The 16,818-nt window shown below is 41.1% G+C and overlaps 1 protein-coding gene across 1 annotated transcript in view; it reads left to right on the top strand.

The window, feature by feature from the left end:
* Positions 1 to 16,818, top strand: part of dym (dymeclin) — a 50,788-nt gene that overhangs the window by 14,951 nt on the left and 19,019 nt on the right. Inside the window, exons 9-14 of the mRNA XM_070850090.1 lie at positions 3,030 to 3,215; positions 3,349 to 3,527; positions 5,025 to 5,150; positions 5,302 to 5,415; positions 5,604 to 5,698; positions 9,317 to 9,416. Of these exons, the coding sequence (XP_070706191.1) occupies positions 3,030 to 3,215; positions 3,349 to 3,527; positions 5,025 to 5,150; positions 5,302 to 5,415; positions 5,604 to 5,698; positions 9,317 to 9,416 (800 nt within the window). The remainder of the gene's footprint in view (positions 1 to 3,029; positions 3,216 to 3,348; positions 3,528 to 5,024; positions 5,151 to 5,301; positions 5,416 to 5,603; positions 5,699 to 9,316; positions 9,417 to 16,818) is intronic.

Raw genomic sequence — 16,818 nt, 5'->3', positions numbered from 1 at the left:
ATAATAATTACAATCATAGGCATAGAGGAGTGACCCTTTGTGTTAATATGAATGTGTTGCTGCTTCAAGTGAATTGATGCAAATGAAAAGTAAGTGAACAATCCCCAATTATTAAAGGGTACATACCATCTTAATTCAGAGTGAAAATAACAAGTACAGCAGCTCAGGAAAGTAAAGCAATAACATTCCCCCAATCAACAGTCTAATAACAGCGGCATCATTACGTGCCTCACTGGAGCGTGTGTGTGTGTGTGCGTGTGTGTTTGATGATTACCATGAGATAAATCTGGATTTGGTAAGGGGTCAGGTGTGGGTGAAGTACGTGTCAGGGAACAGATGTGTATTTAGAAGAGATGGTATTCTGCCTACATCGTAAAATTTACGGGGATATTTGATTGTGATATGATTATGATATTTTAGTTTGAATATACAAGTAGCATATGTATCAGCAGTTATTCCTGATGGTGGTGGTTATTATTATATAAGACCACAATATGGAGATCACAGCCTCCTGTTCTCAAACCAAGGCTTAGTCAAACATTTAAAGCCCATCCTCTGTTGCAGACACTTGTATTATGGTCTGTTTTTAACCATTTATTAATGGCTTGTTTTGATAAGCATCTACGGTGTTTAAATATTGCAAGAACAGCAGGAATTTGTAGGTCATGAAGTGTTCAGAGACAGAAAAAAACGCTATCAACGTTGTTATGGATACAGGCTTACACTCAAGTAAAGTAAGACTGTGGGTGCAGCTGTGGAGCGTGTCTTACAGTGGGATGCCTTCACTGCCTCAGAGTCCTGAAGCCCAGATTCTGATTTCAGCATGCCAGCCTCTGTGTCTGTGTGTGACCTTCTCTTTTCCTCACTTTCCCCTTCCCTTTCCTCCTCTTCATGTCCTCCCCCTCTTTTTCCATTGGGCGGCTGGCCAGAGCCTGAGCGGCCTAAGCAGTGTAGCATTATTGGGTTTATGTGGTGGGCAGGCAGACAGGCAAAGGGAACCGAGCCAGACGGATAACAAACAGCACCCACTAAGGTAAAATAGGGCTCTGTTAGTGTGTGCGTGTGTGAGAGTGTGTGTGAGCGCGTGTGTGAGAGTGCAGGAAATGTGGCTGCCAGACTGGGCTCTCTGACACTGTTGGGCTAGTCACTGTGGTGCCAGTGATGAGATGAACAGGCCTCCGTCACAACTTGGCCCTCTCTCTCTAGATCTTGTTTTCTCTAACACTCTCACACTCACTTCTCTTTCTGAGCAGCAGAAGGGAAGTTGGGTATCATGTGTGGAGAGAGAGAGACGGACTGACCAGAGCAAATGATGCCATTTCTCTCTTGGGGATTTTCTTTTTTTTTTTTTTTTTTAAGTTTGTTGATGTCCTCTTTCCCAAATATAAACAAATTCATTCCCCTCCTCATTGGAATTACATGCATATTTATACACACATAGTCCGTTGCTCTTTACCTCTTAACTAGCCATTCATGAATTTAGAGGCAAACCAACACATAAACCTTGAACGCTGCACCAAAGTATTTTTGCCATGCATGATAGTTTAAAACCACACAGGATCTTCATCAGTTGTTCCTTTGTTCTGTCTCCTTTCTTTCAAAATTGTACAGGAAGACTAAGCTGGGATGTGACCTTTCATTTTCTCCTTGAGTAATTTTTTAATCTAGGAAGATGTCGGTGCACATGCGTTCACCCCTGTAATTTTTGAACTACTGTGTCCTTGTTCGCTTGACTTTAATCTTTTTGGTTCAGCTACCAAATAAACAGATGATGTGAGTGTGTCATGGCTGGATGACTCAGAATGACTTGGTGACATTATTCTCACATCAAGGAGAGCGTGTGCAAATACAGAGAATGAACCTGCACTTCTAGGTTTTGCCACCAGATGGCAACAGATATACTTAGCTTCTCCTCAAGTTCAGTAGCTTGATCACAGTGGGCCTGCAACACACTCACGCGGTCTCTCACTGGTGCTTGGTTCATGCATTCTGTGTGGCTAGACGTGCAGGAGCCAGAGGCTGAAATCTGTGTACCTTGGTGTTCATGCTTCTCGTGCTTCTCATGACGCCTGAAAGCACCGGCACTTCAGTGGCTCTGTAGGAAATTCAGCTCCCTCTCATCCCCCAACAAGAAAAACGAATGCCACTTCTGCTGGCCGGTAGCTCCAGTTTCTCTTTGTTCTGTGGCGCCGTCTATGTTGTTTCAAATTTCAGGTGCTTTAAACCAGCATGCGTGACTCCATTGTGCCCATTTTGGCCTTGATTACATCAGTCTGCCTGCATATGCTCTTTTTGCATTCATTTCCCTATGAAGCGTAAATCAAAGGCTGAGGAGCTGCAAGTTGTGAGAAGAGTTAAGTGCTTTCCATAAAAAGGTTGACATACACAATCTGCCATAACTGGATCAGGCTTTATCATATCCATCTGTTGTACTGAAACAGAGAAATGCAGTTTCAGGCCAGTCTTGAAACTCTCTGTGCTGAAACCTCAAGAACACCAGGAGAGGTGGGTTAGAGAGGTATAGACATGAAATATTTTTCTGTACTTAAAGCAGGTATTATCACTGCTCATTGCCTTTGTGTTTTTTAGCTTTAAAACCTACTGTGCACTACCTGATCACAGACTAGTTAGTGAACATATTGGAGTTATCAAACTGCTCATACACCAAGTAAGGTAACAGTGCCCCAAACACAGAGTGGAGGGGGAGTAGTAGTGAAGTAGCAATCTCAAATATCTCTGTTTCATTCTCTTTGGAGGCAGCTATGGCGATAAACCGTGTTTTTTTTTTGGACCACATTTGCTTTGCTTTTTTGATTGTTTGCCTTGTTGTTTCTTTTTTCATATTGTCACTGACAGCCGGTTCATAACACCAAAGAAAACTGCAAATGCAAAGGCTTTCATCAGCGGGCCATAAGCTCAGTCACTGTTGTGTTACCTAATTTCAGTGATAGATAGTGACTTACCAAACATGTATCAATCAAGTGTGTATGAGTTTTATTTGTGTGTTATTTATGTATCTTATCTTCCAGGTGGGCTGTGGAGTGTATTCACACTGGGTGGGGCTGGCAGCAAGGCTGGAATAGACCAGGAACACAACCCCTTGCCTTTGTCCAATCAGAGCCTTCTGTTACTGCTGGTCCTAGCCAATCTGACAGATGGGCCTGACTGGCCCAACCCCTACCGCCAGGCTATTACTTGTTTCAGAAACACACAAGGTAATATATTTTGCTATATATTACTTAAATCCATTGTACACATTTGCGTTGCTCTTGTGTATGATGTATCAGAGGGTAATAAAGTAGTGTAATAAATTCATATTCCTGCTAATATTTACCTCTGTCCATGTAGACACATCGTCGCTGTCCGCAGAGCAACCTCACAGTTTCCAGATCAATTTCAACAGCCTGTATACAGCACTGTGTGAGCAGCAGCGCTCTGACCAGGCTACACTGCTGCTGTACACTCTCCTTCACCAGAACGCCAACATGAGGACGTACATGCTCTCCAGAACTGACATGGACAATCTGGTGGGTAGGATAGCAATGAAGACAGTTGTAAATTTAGTGTGGTTCACAAATGCATGCACATAAATAATTTCTGTCTGGCACTTTTTTGGTGATGTTTATTGTCAAAGCAAATGCAAAGAACAGTGTTAAAAATGAATCAAAGTGTGATTGGGTAATCCGCAGCAAAATACATTATGCAGTCCTTCCTCGCATACATGGGTAAGGCCGTGAAATCCTTTCATCTAGGACCAATGCTATGGCTCGGTTACCAGCAAGGATGTATGCAGTGGCAGCTGGTGCTATTCTGTCCATGTGGGACAGTGCCAGTTATTCCTTATAGCAGAGTCATGTAGTGAGGCGTTTAATAAATGAAAATCTTAAGCTCAGCATGTCAGAGTGTAGACAGTCACATATGAGGCTCGCACAGTGTCACAGAAAAGTACCAGTCATATATATATGTTTAGACTATGTACCAGGTTTAAAAAGTGAACGGCATGTAAACTAAGTGCAACAGAGAGCCGGCCACTACAATTTCATGACAATCGCCAAACGTGCTGATCAGTTAAATTCCATCATGTCTGTAATCAGCATGGTCACTCTATGTTATACCCTATTTATAGCTACTGTAATGAAATATCATCATTAAGAGATCTAGATTGAGCTTTTAACGTGGGGGGGGGGCTTCTAATGAGTCTAGCCACTTTCTCTGCTGAGCAATAAAACACCGCCGCTCGACAGAGTAATGAGCTAACACTGCAACTGTGTTTGTTCATCGCTCACTATGCAAGCTACTGACACTCTGACAGTAGGATTCTGAAAATTCAATCTTTTGCATGCATTAGTTGATCTCATTTACCATCTGTTCTACATACTTCTGAATATAACATCTGCCTCCATCTTTACTTTAGCTGCCACGATTAAGGACTCTCTTAGTTGTTGTTGTAGTTGTTGTCTCTTTTATACCACTTGTGGAGACAATACAGTAACAGGACTTTATATAGTACAAGTAATAATATGATGCTATTAGGCTAATTGACAAGACTAGCTTCAAGAAGCTTCAGAAGAAAAAGAGCTTCTTTGTCCTGAATAGACTAATACAAATAATAAATTTTTGAATATGCATACTGTACCATGTGCTGGTTGAGGTCTTGCTCACAAATTGCCAAAACATCCTCAAATTCACACCACTGTCATAGGCACCAAAATGAGAAAACACCAATGGTAGTTAACATTAGGTTAAACTGAGGAATAAGGAATCTAGCTGACACTGCTCCACATCTCTGTGGCAAGGCCCTTTAGTTTGCTCCTCAAAGATACGCAATGTCAAACGCCCCGTTAGTAGAAATTTGTGCACATGTCTAGCATGGACATAGCTAATTATATCCTCAGACAAATGCTTGAACTGCAATGGCGGATCCACTTTGAAATCATTTAACAAGGGTTTAATGAAAGCCATTCCTGAGATACACCCACACACATGTTCAGCTCTTCCTCCTGCTCCCTCTCTCTTCCTCTCAGGTGTTGCCCATCCTCGAGATCCTTTACCATGTGGAGGACAGAAATTCTCACCATGTCTACATGGCCCTCATTATTCTCCTCATCCTTACAGAAGACGACGCCTTCAATCGCTCCATCCACGAGGTGGTGGGTAGAAATCGTTTTATACACATAGTTCACATTTCAGATATTGCCATTGTGACCTCCCATTACGTGGAATTGATGGGATAATCGTAAATCATTCCTGATGTTTTAAACGGGTATGTCTCATTTCTGTGTGCGTCTATCTCTCATGCAGGTATTGAAGAACATCTCCTGGTACACAGAGAGGTCATTGACGGAGATCTCACTGGGCAGTTTGCTCATACTGGTGGTCATCCGCACCATCCAATTCAACATGACACGTACAAGGGTAAGTTTAACACGTAATTATGCACTCAGTTTTTGTACTTGCTAAGCAAACAGCTATGCATTCAGAAATCCATCAATTGTAGACGCTTTTATTTACCCAAACAGAAAAAGAGTGAAATAACAGAGTAATTTGCAGTTTAACAATGACGTCAGGTAACATATCTATGCTTGTGTGTGCATCCTCCCCAGGATAAGTACCTCCACACCAACTGCCTGGCTGCACTTGCAAACATGTCAGCCCAGTTTCGTTGTCTCCACCAGTACGCTGCCCAGCGCATCATCAGGTGAGGACACACTGAAGGTGTAAAGCTGATATAGCAGACATGATGATGATGATGATGATAGGTTAATATTTTAATCCTTAGCTCCTTTCTTCCATCCATCAATACATTTTCTATAGGATTTATTTCGACATGTTTGTTTTGATTATGCATGCAATGTCTGTTTGACATTGAATGTGCAATCTTTAGTGGTTTCAATTTGAATTTGGATCTTGACCCTCATATCATTTGACAGTCTCTACAACCTGGGTGAGATGGATGATAAAGATAAAAATCTTCAGTATAAATGATGTATATATGATTTCACAATATTTTGATATGATACATCGTGAAATTCTTAACAGACAGGAATGAGTGTTCCTGGTTAATTCAGCGAATTCAATACCTGACAAATCAAAATACTGCATCACAATGATGCAAAATGCAAACAGAAAACCAAACATTGCCTTAAAACAGTCCTATTCTTAGATTTTTAACATTTCCTAGGAATGACAATTTGGTTGACATCTTTAATAAAAGGAGTTTGCATTCCAGAGAGAGGAAGTGGGTGCTCGGTTAATAAACAGACAACTGTCAAAGCAGTAAATGTGTTTGAGCTAGAGGCCTTCCTCAGAGCGTCAGCATGAATAAAACCTGCCCAAACTAGAGCTATTGCACGGGAAGTAATGACCTGTCAAACATTTTTGTAGTTTCAGGTACTGAAATACATGTAGCTGGTGTGAACTTTTAAAAGTATACTTACTTAGGCCTTAACACAATCTTCGTCTGTGTAGGGCAACCAAAGAAGCCAAATGAGAGACAGAAACTGCCTCAGACATGGGTGGAAATTCTAATTCAGACACAAGCACACTCATTCATTTTAATGATTCATATTGAATCAGCACAAGATATTTATCATCATAGTAACTTGGCAGTGGTTGCAGCAGAAGAGACTAAGAAATGAAATATTGAGAGAGTGGTGTGCCCATGTAGAGAAGAACATTATGTAACATGAGGTAACTGAGGTAAAGGGTTTGGCACAAGAGGAGACGGAAGACTTGAGAGGACAAGGTCCAAACCGCACACACACATACACACTCGCACAGAGACATCAAGTAATTCATGTCTGTTTGTTGACTCCAGGCACACAGGGAGGAATGTTTCCTTCCCTGAAGATGTGAACACATTCACACACACTCAAGGATCATCTTATCTCCTGCCTGTCTCTCTCTCCATATCTGTGACTCTCTGGTGTTTTGAGTCAGAGACGAACACTGTCTGTGAATGCGTACATGTCTGCCCTGTAGTGATGTAGAGCAACTGACTCCATGTCTGATGATAATGATAATGACTATGATGGCCAGGGCTGGGCTAAACTGGCTGGCTGGCTAGATAAAGGGAATTTCCTGCCAGGAATTTCCAAATGTCTGCCAGGCAGTGCTGAACTCTGCTCCTTAATTGACTCTCAGAGAGAATCACAGTTGGTGCTGTTTATTTATAGACAATTGTGGGTTTGAATTGCCTCCTCCACCACCACCACCACCTGCATCTTCCCTTATTAGTTCCTATTCATTCTCCCTCTCCATCAAAATTATGAATCCACCAGTTACTCTCCCCCTTAAAAACTATTCCCAGAGCCCATGGTGACATCTCAAAATGGCTTGTTTGGTAGAGAGACCTAGCGGATGTTTTGCTTAAAAATTAGTAGAATGACTAAATAAATATCAAAATACTGGCTTGTTAATTTTCTGTCAATCAAATAATCTGGTATTTGAGTACCATTTGAACGTTTCAGCTGTAGTCCACAGTGGTCCACAATTAACCAAATCTATTTTTATATGCTTTTTCAATTTGTGCATTAGAAAAATGTTTTTTTTTGTTGATTTGGACAAAATCACAAAATCATGAAATGTAATTTTTTTTTAAATAGCACTGAAAAAGACATGGTTTTATCTGATGGATAAACAGATTTAGCTGTTTCTGCTTTTGCATCTTCTGCTGTAGAGAAAGTATTCAGGTAGCGTTGCTGCTCACCACTGCACCTCCACTCCACCAGAAAGCCTGAAAAAAAAAAAAACTTAAACTTGAGCAGAACTTGAGTGGAAACCTAACAGTCCCTCAAGCAAGCCTGATAACCACTGTGTAAGATTAACATTATCTCATATATACAAACATACATGGATACATACACACATGCATATAAATGCATGTTTCAAAGAACAGCACACAAGCAGGCACTGTGTGTGTGTCCAGAAGAAAAAAGAATCCTTTGAACTGGTATATACAGAGCACCTTTACATGTTCAGTGTGTCAGGGTGGACCACATCTGTCATTACTCCAGCCTCGTAACTGATTTTGGGATCAGGCCAACAGTGTGGAAATCCTTCTGTGTGGCTGTTTCCTGGGCCGTGTCCATCACTGCCTCGACATAAATGAAGGATGCAACAGAGCAACTAGTCACAGTGCTTTCTTGTGGGCAAACTTCACAGGTGGAACATGGTTGGTGGTCTCTCATTTGAAACAGAAAAAACTGACAAGATAGTACAACAGGTCCCATTAAATAGCCGTGGCTAATAGGGTCTTTGACATTAGGTCTCTAGATAACAAGTAGACCTCCTCATAGCTGCTCAGATATCACCATTCAGCTATCATTTGGCCAATTAGCCTGGATAAAGAATGCTGAGAGATGTTGTGTGTGTTTTCCAGTGCTGACAGGTGGACAGGTGTAGTTCTGAGGGGCTTAGCTGAGCTCTGTTCATGCATCTGACTTTCCCCAGCCCTTTGCTGTCATTGAATTTAATTTATTCTGCTTTGCTTGTTTTTTTTTTTTTTCTTTTGACACACACATTAAACATTCAACAGCCTTAGGGGTCTAGAAAGACTATTAAAAAGTTGTAATTAAAAGAAGTTCACTAATGATGATAATAAACACTACAACAAATAGGATACAAGACTCAAAGAAATACAAAATGTGCTAAAAAGGTCAACAAAAACAAAAATATGTGTGTTCATTTTGATTTGAACTACTCAAAGCTAAAGATAGCAAAGCTTTTAAAAAGTCAGTTGAGTGAATCAGTTTACTGTGGTGTCACCACTGCCATTAACAGTGTTTTATGTGTGTTTTTGTGTACGTGTTGACCCACTAGTACTACTCAAGGTCACCCAAGCGTACCCTAGATCCCTTGATGTATGTCTGTGTCCATCCATCACATGCAATTATGCAACCCCACCCAGACAACCATACACAAACATAGAATGAGGGTGAAGTCAGTTAACCAGCCGCTCAAATGGCAGATGTCACCTACAATAGCAGCAAACACAAAATTTGTGTTTCGAAAGGTTTGGTTTGAACAGGCCAATAAAAATTGCGCTAATTATTAACTACTAACTAATTATTATTCATTATTTTAAAGGCCTCATTTAGAACGCAAAATAGGCTGGTCTCTAATAATAATCTGCCTTAAATACAGGGTTCTCTCCGTAGTTAAGCTGAGTAAAGGCCACTATTTGAGTATTTACAGCATGTTAATTATTGGCCTGCATGTGCAGTATGTTGACCGTGTATTTGGGTTCTTTTGGTCCTCATAGAAATGTATCATTCATCTGTCACCCATTTTTACCCTCTCTGTGTCTGTCCTGCAGTTTATTTGCTTTGCTTTCAAAAAAGCACAACAAGGTTTTGGAGCAGGCAACACAGTCTCTGAGAGGCAGGCAGGGAGACAACACAGCCTTGCCCGACTATGTAAGTATCACACACACACACACACACACACACACTCTCTCTCTCTCTCTCCCCCTCCCTCTGTCTTCACTCAGTTCAATAGTAGTTGCCAAATTACGTCTACTTTGATAAAGAACAGTGAGTTGTGAGAGTTTAGTGAGTGTGAGGATTTGCACTTGAAGTAGTGGCATGAATTTTTGAATTGTTGAGAAGTGGCTCAATACCCCACTCATACCTGTACGTTAAAAATAAGACGCTGGCAGCTGGTTAGCTTAGGATAAAAAAACTAGAAACGGGGAGAGACGCAGCAAGCTTATGCTCATGTATGGGAATTTTCTTGGCAGGGCACAATCACTGACAAAGATGTGACATTTTGATCGGTGAGCTTCACAGATGCTGCTGTGAATTATGTTAGCTTTGGACAGAGCCAGGCCCCTGTTTCCAGCCTTAATGCTAAGCTAGGCTAACCAGCTGCTGGCTCAAGCCTGATATTTAGCATACAGATATGACAGTGGTATTAACTCTCATTTCCTTAGTTTAATTTAGAATCTAAATTAAAATAAATATATTTCAGTTCATCTGCCAATGTATTTATCAGCTGTTGTCATATTACTACAATAAATCCGAAAAAACTTTTTGCCATATGCTGCTACGCTTCATGTGCTCTGCTTTGTAGCATCTGCTCCGTCATGGATTTTGAAAAGTTTTTTAATGTCTCTCTTAGTGTACTGTAAGAGACAGAGACAACTCCACATTTTGCTCCTGGCACCAGTTATGTTGATCAGTTGAGGTACTCACTGGGATTCATTTGAGCGTGTGGTGCACAGTTTGAAGCTTTTTCATCCGCTGGAAAGCATCATATTTAAGGCCTGTTGCTGCAGGCCTCAGTCGAGCTGTTGCAATCCTTTGTCTTCTTCCCATTACTTTTCCAGCCCACGCCCCACACATTTCATTTATACTCAAATGGAGTCTCCAACTATAGAATAATATATGCTGAGGGTATTGAGTGTTTATAAAAATTAATGTTAAATTCAGACATTCACAGTGGTACGTAATATTGAAATTTCTCTGAAACATCAGTGTTAATCTGAAATTGAAATCTTAACAACACCATAGCAGTAACTAAGTGGCGGTGCTAAACCAATAAATTAATCATGATGTTGTATCTATGGATCTTGCTAGTAGCCACACCTGACCAATGAGTGCGCTCTGTAGACTATTGACTGTTTATATTTTCCTGTATTTGTGTTCAGGCACCTCTGCCTTCAGGTTTGTCTATATCCGACTCAGTCTGGTTGTCTCATTAGATTTACATGGTCCTAGATAAGTATGTGTGCGTTAACATATTTGTGTGTGTGTGTGTGTTTGGGGGTTGTAGATGTATTAGGAGGTCCCCATAGATGCCCCTAGGTGTTATGGAAACACGAGTGCATTTGAGTGCTCCTTCAACCATGCAGCGACTGTCTGATTATGCCCCTTACAAACAGACATCTATGCACACTCATAAACACACACTCATAAAAACATATAAAATGCAATTATCCAGCTTTGTTTTGATGCTTCCTTCCTTCAGGGCGTATTTTAATGCCCTGTTTTATTTACATACATGCATGAGCACCTACTATATATGTCTGACAATGGAAAAGAAAAACATAAAGAGAGGTTACTTGCAATGCCATGATTAAATCTTGTCCGTTAAAGATGGAAGGCCAGCCAGCTTTTTCCACGAAGACTGCGCTCGGAGTGAATAGTAGTAACAACAATAAAAAGATAAATGCACACACCCACAGTGAGAAGTCAGAGTGTAAGGTCTAGTACACAACAGCACCCCTGCTTTTGGTAGAGTTTCAGTGTGTTGCACAAGGGCACAAGGCACATTTCCAGTATGATCAATTCATGGGAATTTTACAACTTTTTTTTTGTCTCCTTGAACAGTGTCTGACATCCAGTCTGGGTCAGAGATGTATAAGACAGAGCTGGTCAACTTTTCTGATACCATCGTTATCCTTGAGCTTAGACTATACTAACTCGATGTGACATTGGTTCCCATGTCTACAAGGGTTCCCGTGGCTACTGTTTACAGCTAGAAGTCAACTTGAGCTGTATTGATATCTCTTGAATTCATTTTCATCAATTAATCTGTATTTTCTTGATTAATTGATTAGTCTGCAAAATGCCAAAAACTAATGAAAAATATCCACAACTATCACAGAAAACAAAGGAAAGCAGCAAATCCTTACGAGAATCTTCAGCACCTTTTACTTGAAAAATGTCTGAAATGATTAATCAATTATATGAATAATTGCAGATTATTCAATCTGACGGATTATACTATGGTGGAGTTTACATGAGACTGTTTTTGTCAGATTCTGTCTTGGATGGTAACGCTCTGATTTCTGAATATGTGTAGCAATGAGGGCTTAAACTGTCTTTGAATGTAGACTAATTTCTAATCTTGCTCATTTGTTTTTCATATGATCTCATCCCACCATTGATATGAACAGTCAGTTAAATGTTTGAAATGATGGCAAATGTGAAAAGAAGGTTTTTCCATACTGACTACCCATTATTTCTATTCTCTTCCATCAGTATGACTCTTAAACTGAAATTTACATAAGATTTTATGCATAGCTCTTCCTATCCAGCCAGTTTTAATGACCTCACACACTGGCTAACATCCATCACTGATTTAAGAGAAGTGACATTGTGTCTTATCATGTCGACTGCTTGGTTTCCTCTATCTCTGGCTATCCTCTCCTCCTCCAGTAGTGCTGTAATTGAAAACAGCCTGCTCTGGTATTATATACAAACTGTCGTCTTAACTTGGGAAGTCAGGGAGTTTAGGAAACTATAAAGAGAAATAAAGATGCAAAACATAAGGAGAAAAGAAGAACAAAAGAGAGAGAAGAAACAAGCAGGAGGGGAAGTGGGGGTTGGAGAGAGGGTTGGCTTGTGATGGGCATCTGGAAACAATGTAATTTGGCTTTGGAGTCTGGTTCTGGAGAGAGAACTAATGTTTGTTTAATGTGGGATAGTCCTGGACATGTAATTGCTCTCTTTATGAGGGAGAGACTGAGAAGCTGGGTATAAAAAATGTCATCCAATGCTCTAAGCTGTGGGCTAAAGCACGGTGCATTCTGCGTATGTGTTAATCTCTCCCTCTGCCTTCCTCTCTATGTCTGCCTCTTGGTCTCTGTCTCTCTCATATATACATATACCCATACCCCCCCATCCTTGTATGTGTTTGTGCTGCTGTGTCTGGTTAGTGTCAGGAAAGAAAGAGTGGAGCCCCCAGGGGACAGCCAGAGGCTCCCTGTCCAAGCAGGGCAGCTCTCAAGGGGCCCCACGTTTTGCTCTCTGCAGTCTCTGCACCTCTGATTGCAATTTTTTTTTCTCTTCCTTTGAGATATGTACAGTTACATGCAGTTTGTGCTCGAACACACAAACTTAAAAAGCATGATTCTCTGTGTTGCGTTGCATTGCATTGTGTGTCACTGTTTATGCTTCCAGCCAGAGGTAGTGGTAATGTTACTTCTTTGCCTCTTAGTCTGTTTACTGAGGCACATTTCTCGGAAGAGACGACAAGCCTGCACGCGTGTGCGCGCGCACACACACACACACACACACACACACACACACACACACACACACACACACACACACACACACACACACACACACACACACACACACACACACACACGCCCATACAGCCAGAAGCATGTTGGACCACCCTGTCTATGTGTTTATGTGTGCTGGTTGACTCACAATCTGTGGTCTCTTTTTAATAGCCAGAGTAAACGCATGCATTAGCTTTGTAGCACCATTGCTCTTGTTTAGGGAAAAAGCTGAGCCCAAGGATATATCAACAGACAATAAACATTATGCCTTCTGTTTATTATCAGGCCTTCCAGGAATTTGCTACTTTCTAATTAGGCTGCAATATTGTTTTGAAAAAAACACAGTTTTCTATTAATGCTCCAATAGCTCACAGATGACCAGGAATTGTGTTTTTAAATTTGATTACTGTACTGTACTTTATTTTTTTAAGTTTTTAATCAAGTGTCATTCATGTTTTTGCTGAAAATGGTTATTTAGTTCATTCGAAGTGGCCTGCAACAGATAATTTGTTTTTTTCTTTGCTTGGTTGCAATTTTTCATTGACTTGAGTGCGTTTTACATTGTCAGCAGATTATACAAATATATTCCTCAGATTCATTCGGCCTTCAAGGTCCCATGTAGAGCTAGACCAGTTTCCTATTTCAGCCCTACTTTCTTTTTCCATACTTTTCTGTCTTCGATTTCCCTCTAAATATTTCATTTGAAATGATTAGGTCTATGTTCAGCATAGCCTCCACATGGCTCAATCACAAATGGGAACGTCATTTATTTTCAATTTATACTTCACAGTCTCTGAGCTTGTTAAATATGGCAGTTTCATCGCCTGGCCTTATGCTTACCTTTTTCCATGTCCATTTCATCTAATTCCACGGTGCTGATGGAGGCTCTTGGACAACATCATGTGTAAGGAAATGGATCCCTGTCTCCCTTCATACATAGTGTACCTGAAAATAGGATTTGGATGATTGAAGTGTGAATGTTACGTTATCCTGTCACATTTCTTAAACTCTTTTGATGAAGAACCAAGACTGATGTACATATCATACCGCTTTCCTCGAAATCAGAGGTTACAGGGCACACACACACAGAGCTTCTCATCATTCTATGTGAAAATACCCAGTGGAGTGGGAAAGGGAGAGAAATAAGGAAAGTAAAGTGCACCTATACATTCTACTTTTCACAATTTCATGCCATTTCAAACCTTTAATGTGTTTACCCACAGGTGAAAAAATGTTTTTATTTCGAGGTCTGGAATCTAACTATGACGAGTATTATTAACCAGGCTATTATATTAGAGACCTCTGAATTGATCTTGTTCCTTTGCCTCCACAACTGCACAAAACTCAAGCCATTCTTTTTGATTGCCTGCAAGAAATAATGTAGTAGTGACATGTTAATGTTACTCCAGCTTTCATCAAATATACCTTGCTGTGCAGACATTCCTGATTATTTTGTAAGCTGAACTCCATTTCTACTCCTTACCTCGCGATTGCTGCGATGAAAGATAAAATGATTGTTGCCACTTTCAGAATAGCAAAAAATACTTCCTCCCACTTGCTGCCATGCAGGATGCAACTTTGGTATGAACGCACACTAAGGTGTTGTTCGTAACAAGCCCCAGTAAATGGGGTTTAATAAAGCCATAGTTTTCACTGGCACTAAATGAATGGAACTCGAGGTGTATATAACAGAGTCTTTGGAGATCTTTATAAAAGGTAGCAGTGAATAAAATGGCCTAATGAGGTTGAGCTTTACAAATAATAGTAACCTTTCAGACTGATGCCACTTTTTTTGTATCTCATTATGTCAAGTCTGTCTCCTTGTGTTCCACTCATTAAGGCAGTGTCCTGCTGAGAACTGAGAGCTGACTTACTCAGTGACCCCCCCCCCCTCCCCCCTTTTAGTCTCTTATCTTCATATTTTTTTCCTCACCTGCCCCGTGAAGATGATGCTACACTTAGTTGTTAGTTTACTTGTTAGCTTGTTTCTCTGTACATCTGCCAGCCTCTTATCTTTTTTCTGTCTCTCTAAGTCTTTCTGTGTTTATTCTGGGGCAGTGGGAGTGCCACCCCTGCAGGCAGCAGGTGTTCTGGGGTCCTAATGATTGCCTGCATCCAAATGGTAATTGGGGCAGCCCCGCTGTGCCACGGTCTTTTCCCGATCGAGGCACAGTACAACAGAGCACAGCAAGCAGCAGATCAATTAACACTGCTCACCTATCTGCCGGAGTGCTGTTGCAGCTGTTGGCGTCATCTTTTTCTTTTTTTTTTTCTCATTATTACACACGTCATTGCCAACATCACTGCTGTTTTTGCCCCCAAGCCCCCACTGCTAGCCCCCTTGCTAGACTCCAAGAGGTAGTGTGGTTACTTAAACAGATAATAAGGTGTCTGTCTGTCTGTGAAAATGCTGAACTTCCCCTCCACATAGACAGTGATGCAGCAATTGTCTAACACAGTTTTTCCTAAACAGATCCTGGACACAGACTGGCAGACTACATTGTCGATGCTGTAGTTATGGGGGCAAACACTGTCTTTTGCCTCGTGTGTGTGTGTACGTGTGTATGTGTGTATGTGTGTATGTGTGTACGCACGCGCAACAAAGGATGCTTTGTGAGGCTAAGGGGTAATAACAGTCTGAACTGGGCACAATGCTCTACAAAATGGTGTGATTATGACATGGCCGTGGTGCCGTAATGCAGGTCAGACAATGACCTATTTAAAAAAACTCCCAAAAGACAGAGCAGGCTGCCGCTACTCAGCCAGTCTGACCCTCTCTGTCTGTCCATGTGGTGGTTTTTTTTTTCTACTCTTCATGCTTTCCTTCATCTATCTTTCTTATTCAAACCACCCCTCTTTGCTTTTTGCCCGTTATAATAATGAATCAAGGATAATACAAATGCAATTATTTCTGTTCAATGGTGTGTATTCTGACACAGTGGAAACAGATTTCAAGCGGTCTTTTAGGTGTGGCTTTCAACTCTTTGTGTTTTTTCTCTGTGTAGCTGTCTGTGTTTATCTCCATGCCCTTGTCTTTGTCACCACTCTTTCTTAATATGTCTGGTTTTGTCTGCCCTGCAACAGCCTGCAGTGAGCAGCAGGGCCAGCCAGGGAATCACTAAGCTATTGGTTTAATGATGCCAGCTCCTACTTTACAGGGATTTACATGTCTGTGTCTCTAAACACCCTGTCCACACACACAAACACTTGCATCAAAGCACGCATGGGTATGATAGGACAGCTAGAAACACACACATAGATAGTGTAGTGCCTGCACTGTCCTTCCCAGTCATTGATTGCATCTTTAGACTCTATCATTTTCCTTGGCTGTCAGATAGCAAAGGTCAAACATACCTGCAGACATAACACATTTGTTCCCAGGGTGTTGAAATATTAGCAGCAGAATCAGACAGATGGAAAAGCTTACAAGCACACACACATACACAGACAGGCTCCCTGTAAGGTTTGTGTAAATGGTGAAGCAAGTGAAATGGGGCAGGATCATTGAGACTAATGATATAGCACATGTCTGAGGCCTATGTTTTCCTGGGTGGAGAGAAGACATTAAATAGCTGCATGAGTGGTTGTGACTAAATGACAATGCAGGAGGCTGGAAAATAGCACATGACTGGAGGAGAAGAGGGGAGGAAAAAATGAGAAAGGGGGAGCGAGAGCAAGAGAGGAAAGGCTGTAATGGTTTCATGCAGTCACACAAAACACATGTCAGGTGTTTTCTGGCTGTCTAGCTGATACATTTTTGGGAAAACAAGTGCAAAAGAACAGAGTGGGAAGTGAGAGAGGAG

Source organism: Pempheris klunzingeri, chromosome 19 (assembly GCF_042242105.1).
Source record: "Pempheris klunzingeri isolate RE-2024b chromosome 19, fPemKlu1.hap1, whole genome shotgun sequence".
Lineage (NCBI taxonomy): Eukaryota > Metazoa > Chordata > Actinopteri > Acropomatiformes > Pempheridae > Pempheris > Pempheris klunzingeri.
Note: the sequence above shows the minus strand (reverse complement) of the source record. Positions and strands in the feature narration are given on the sequence as shown.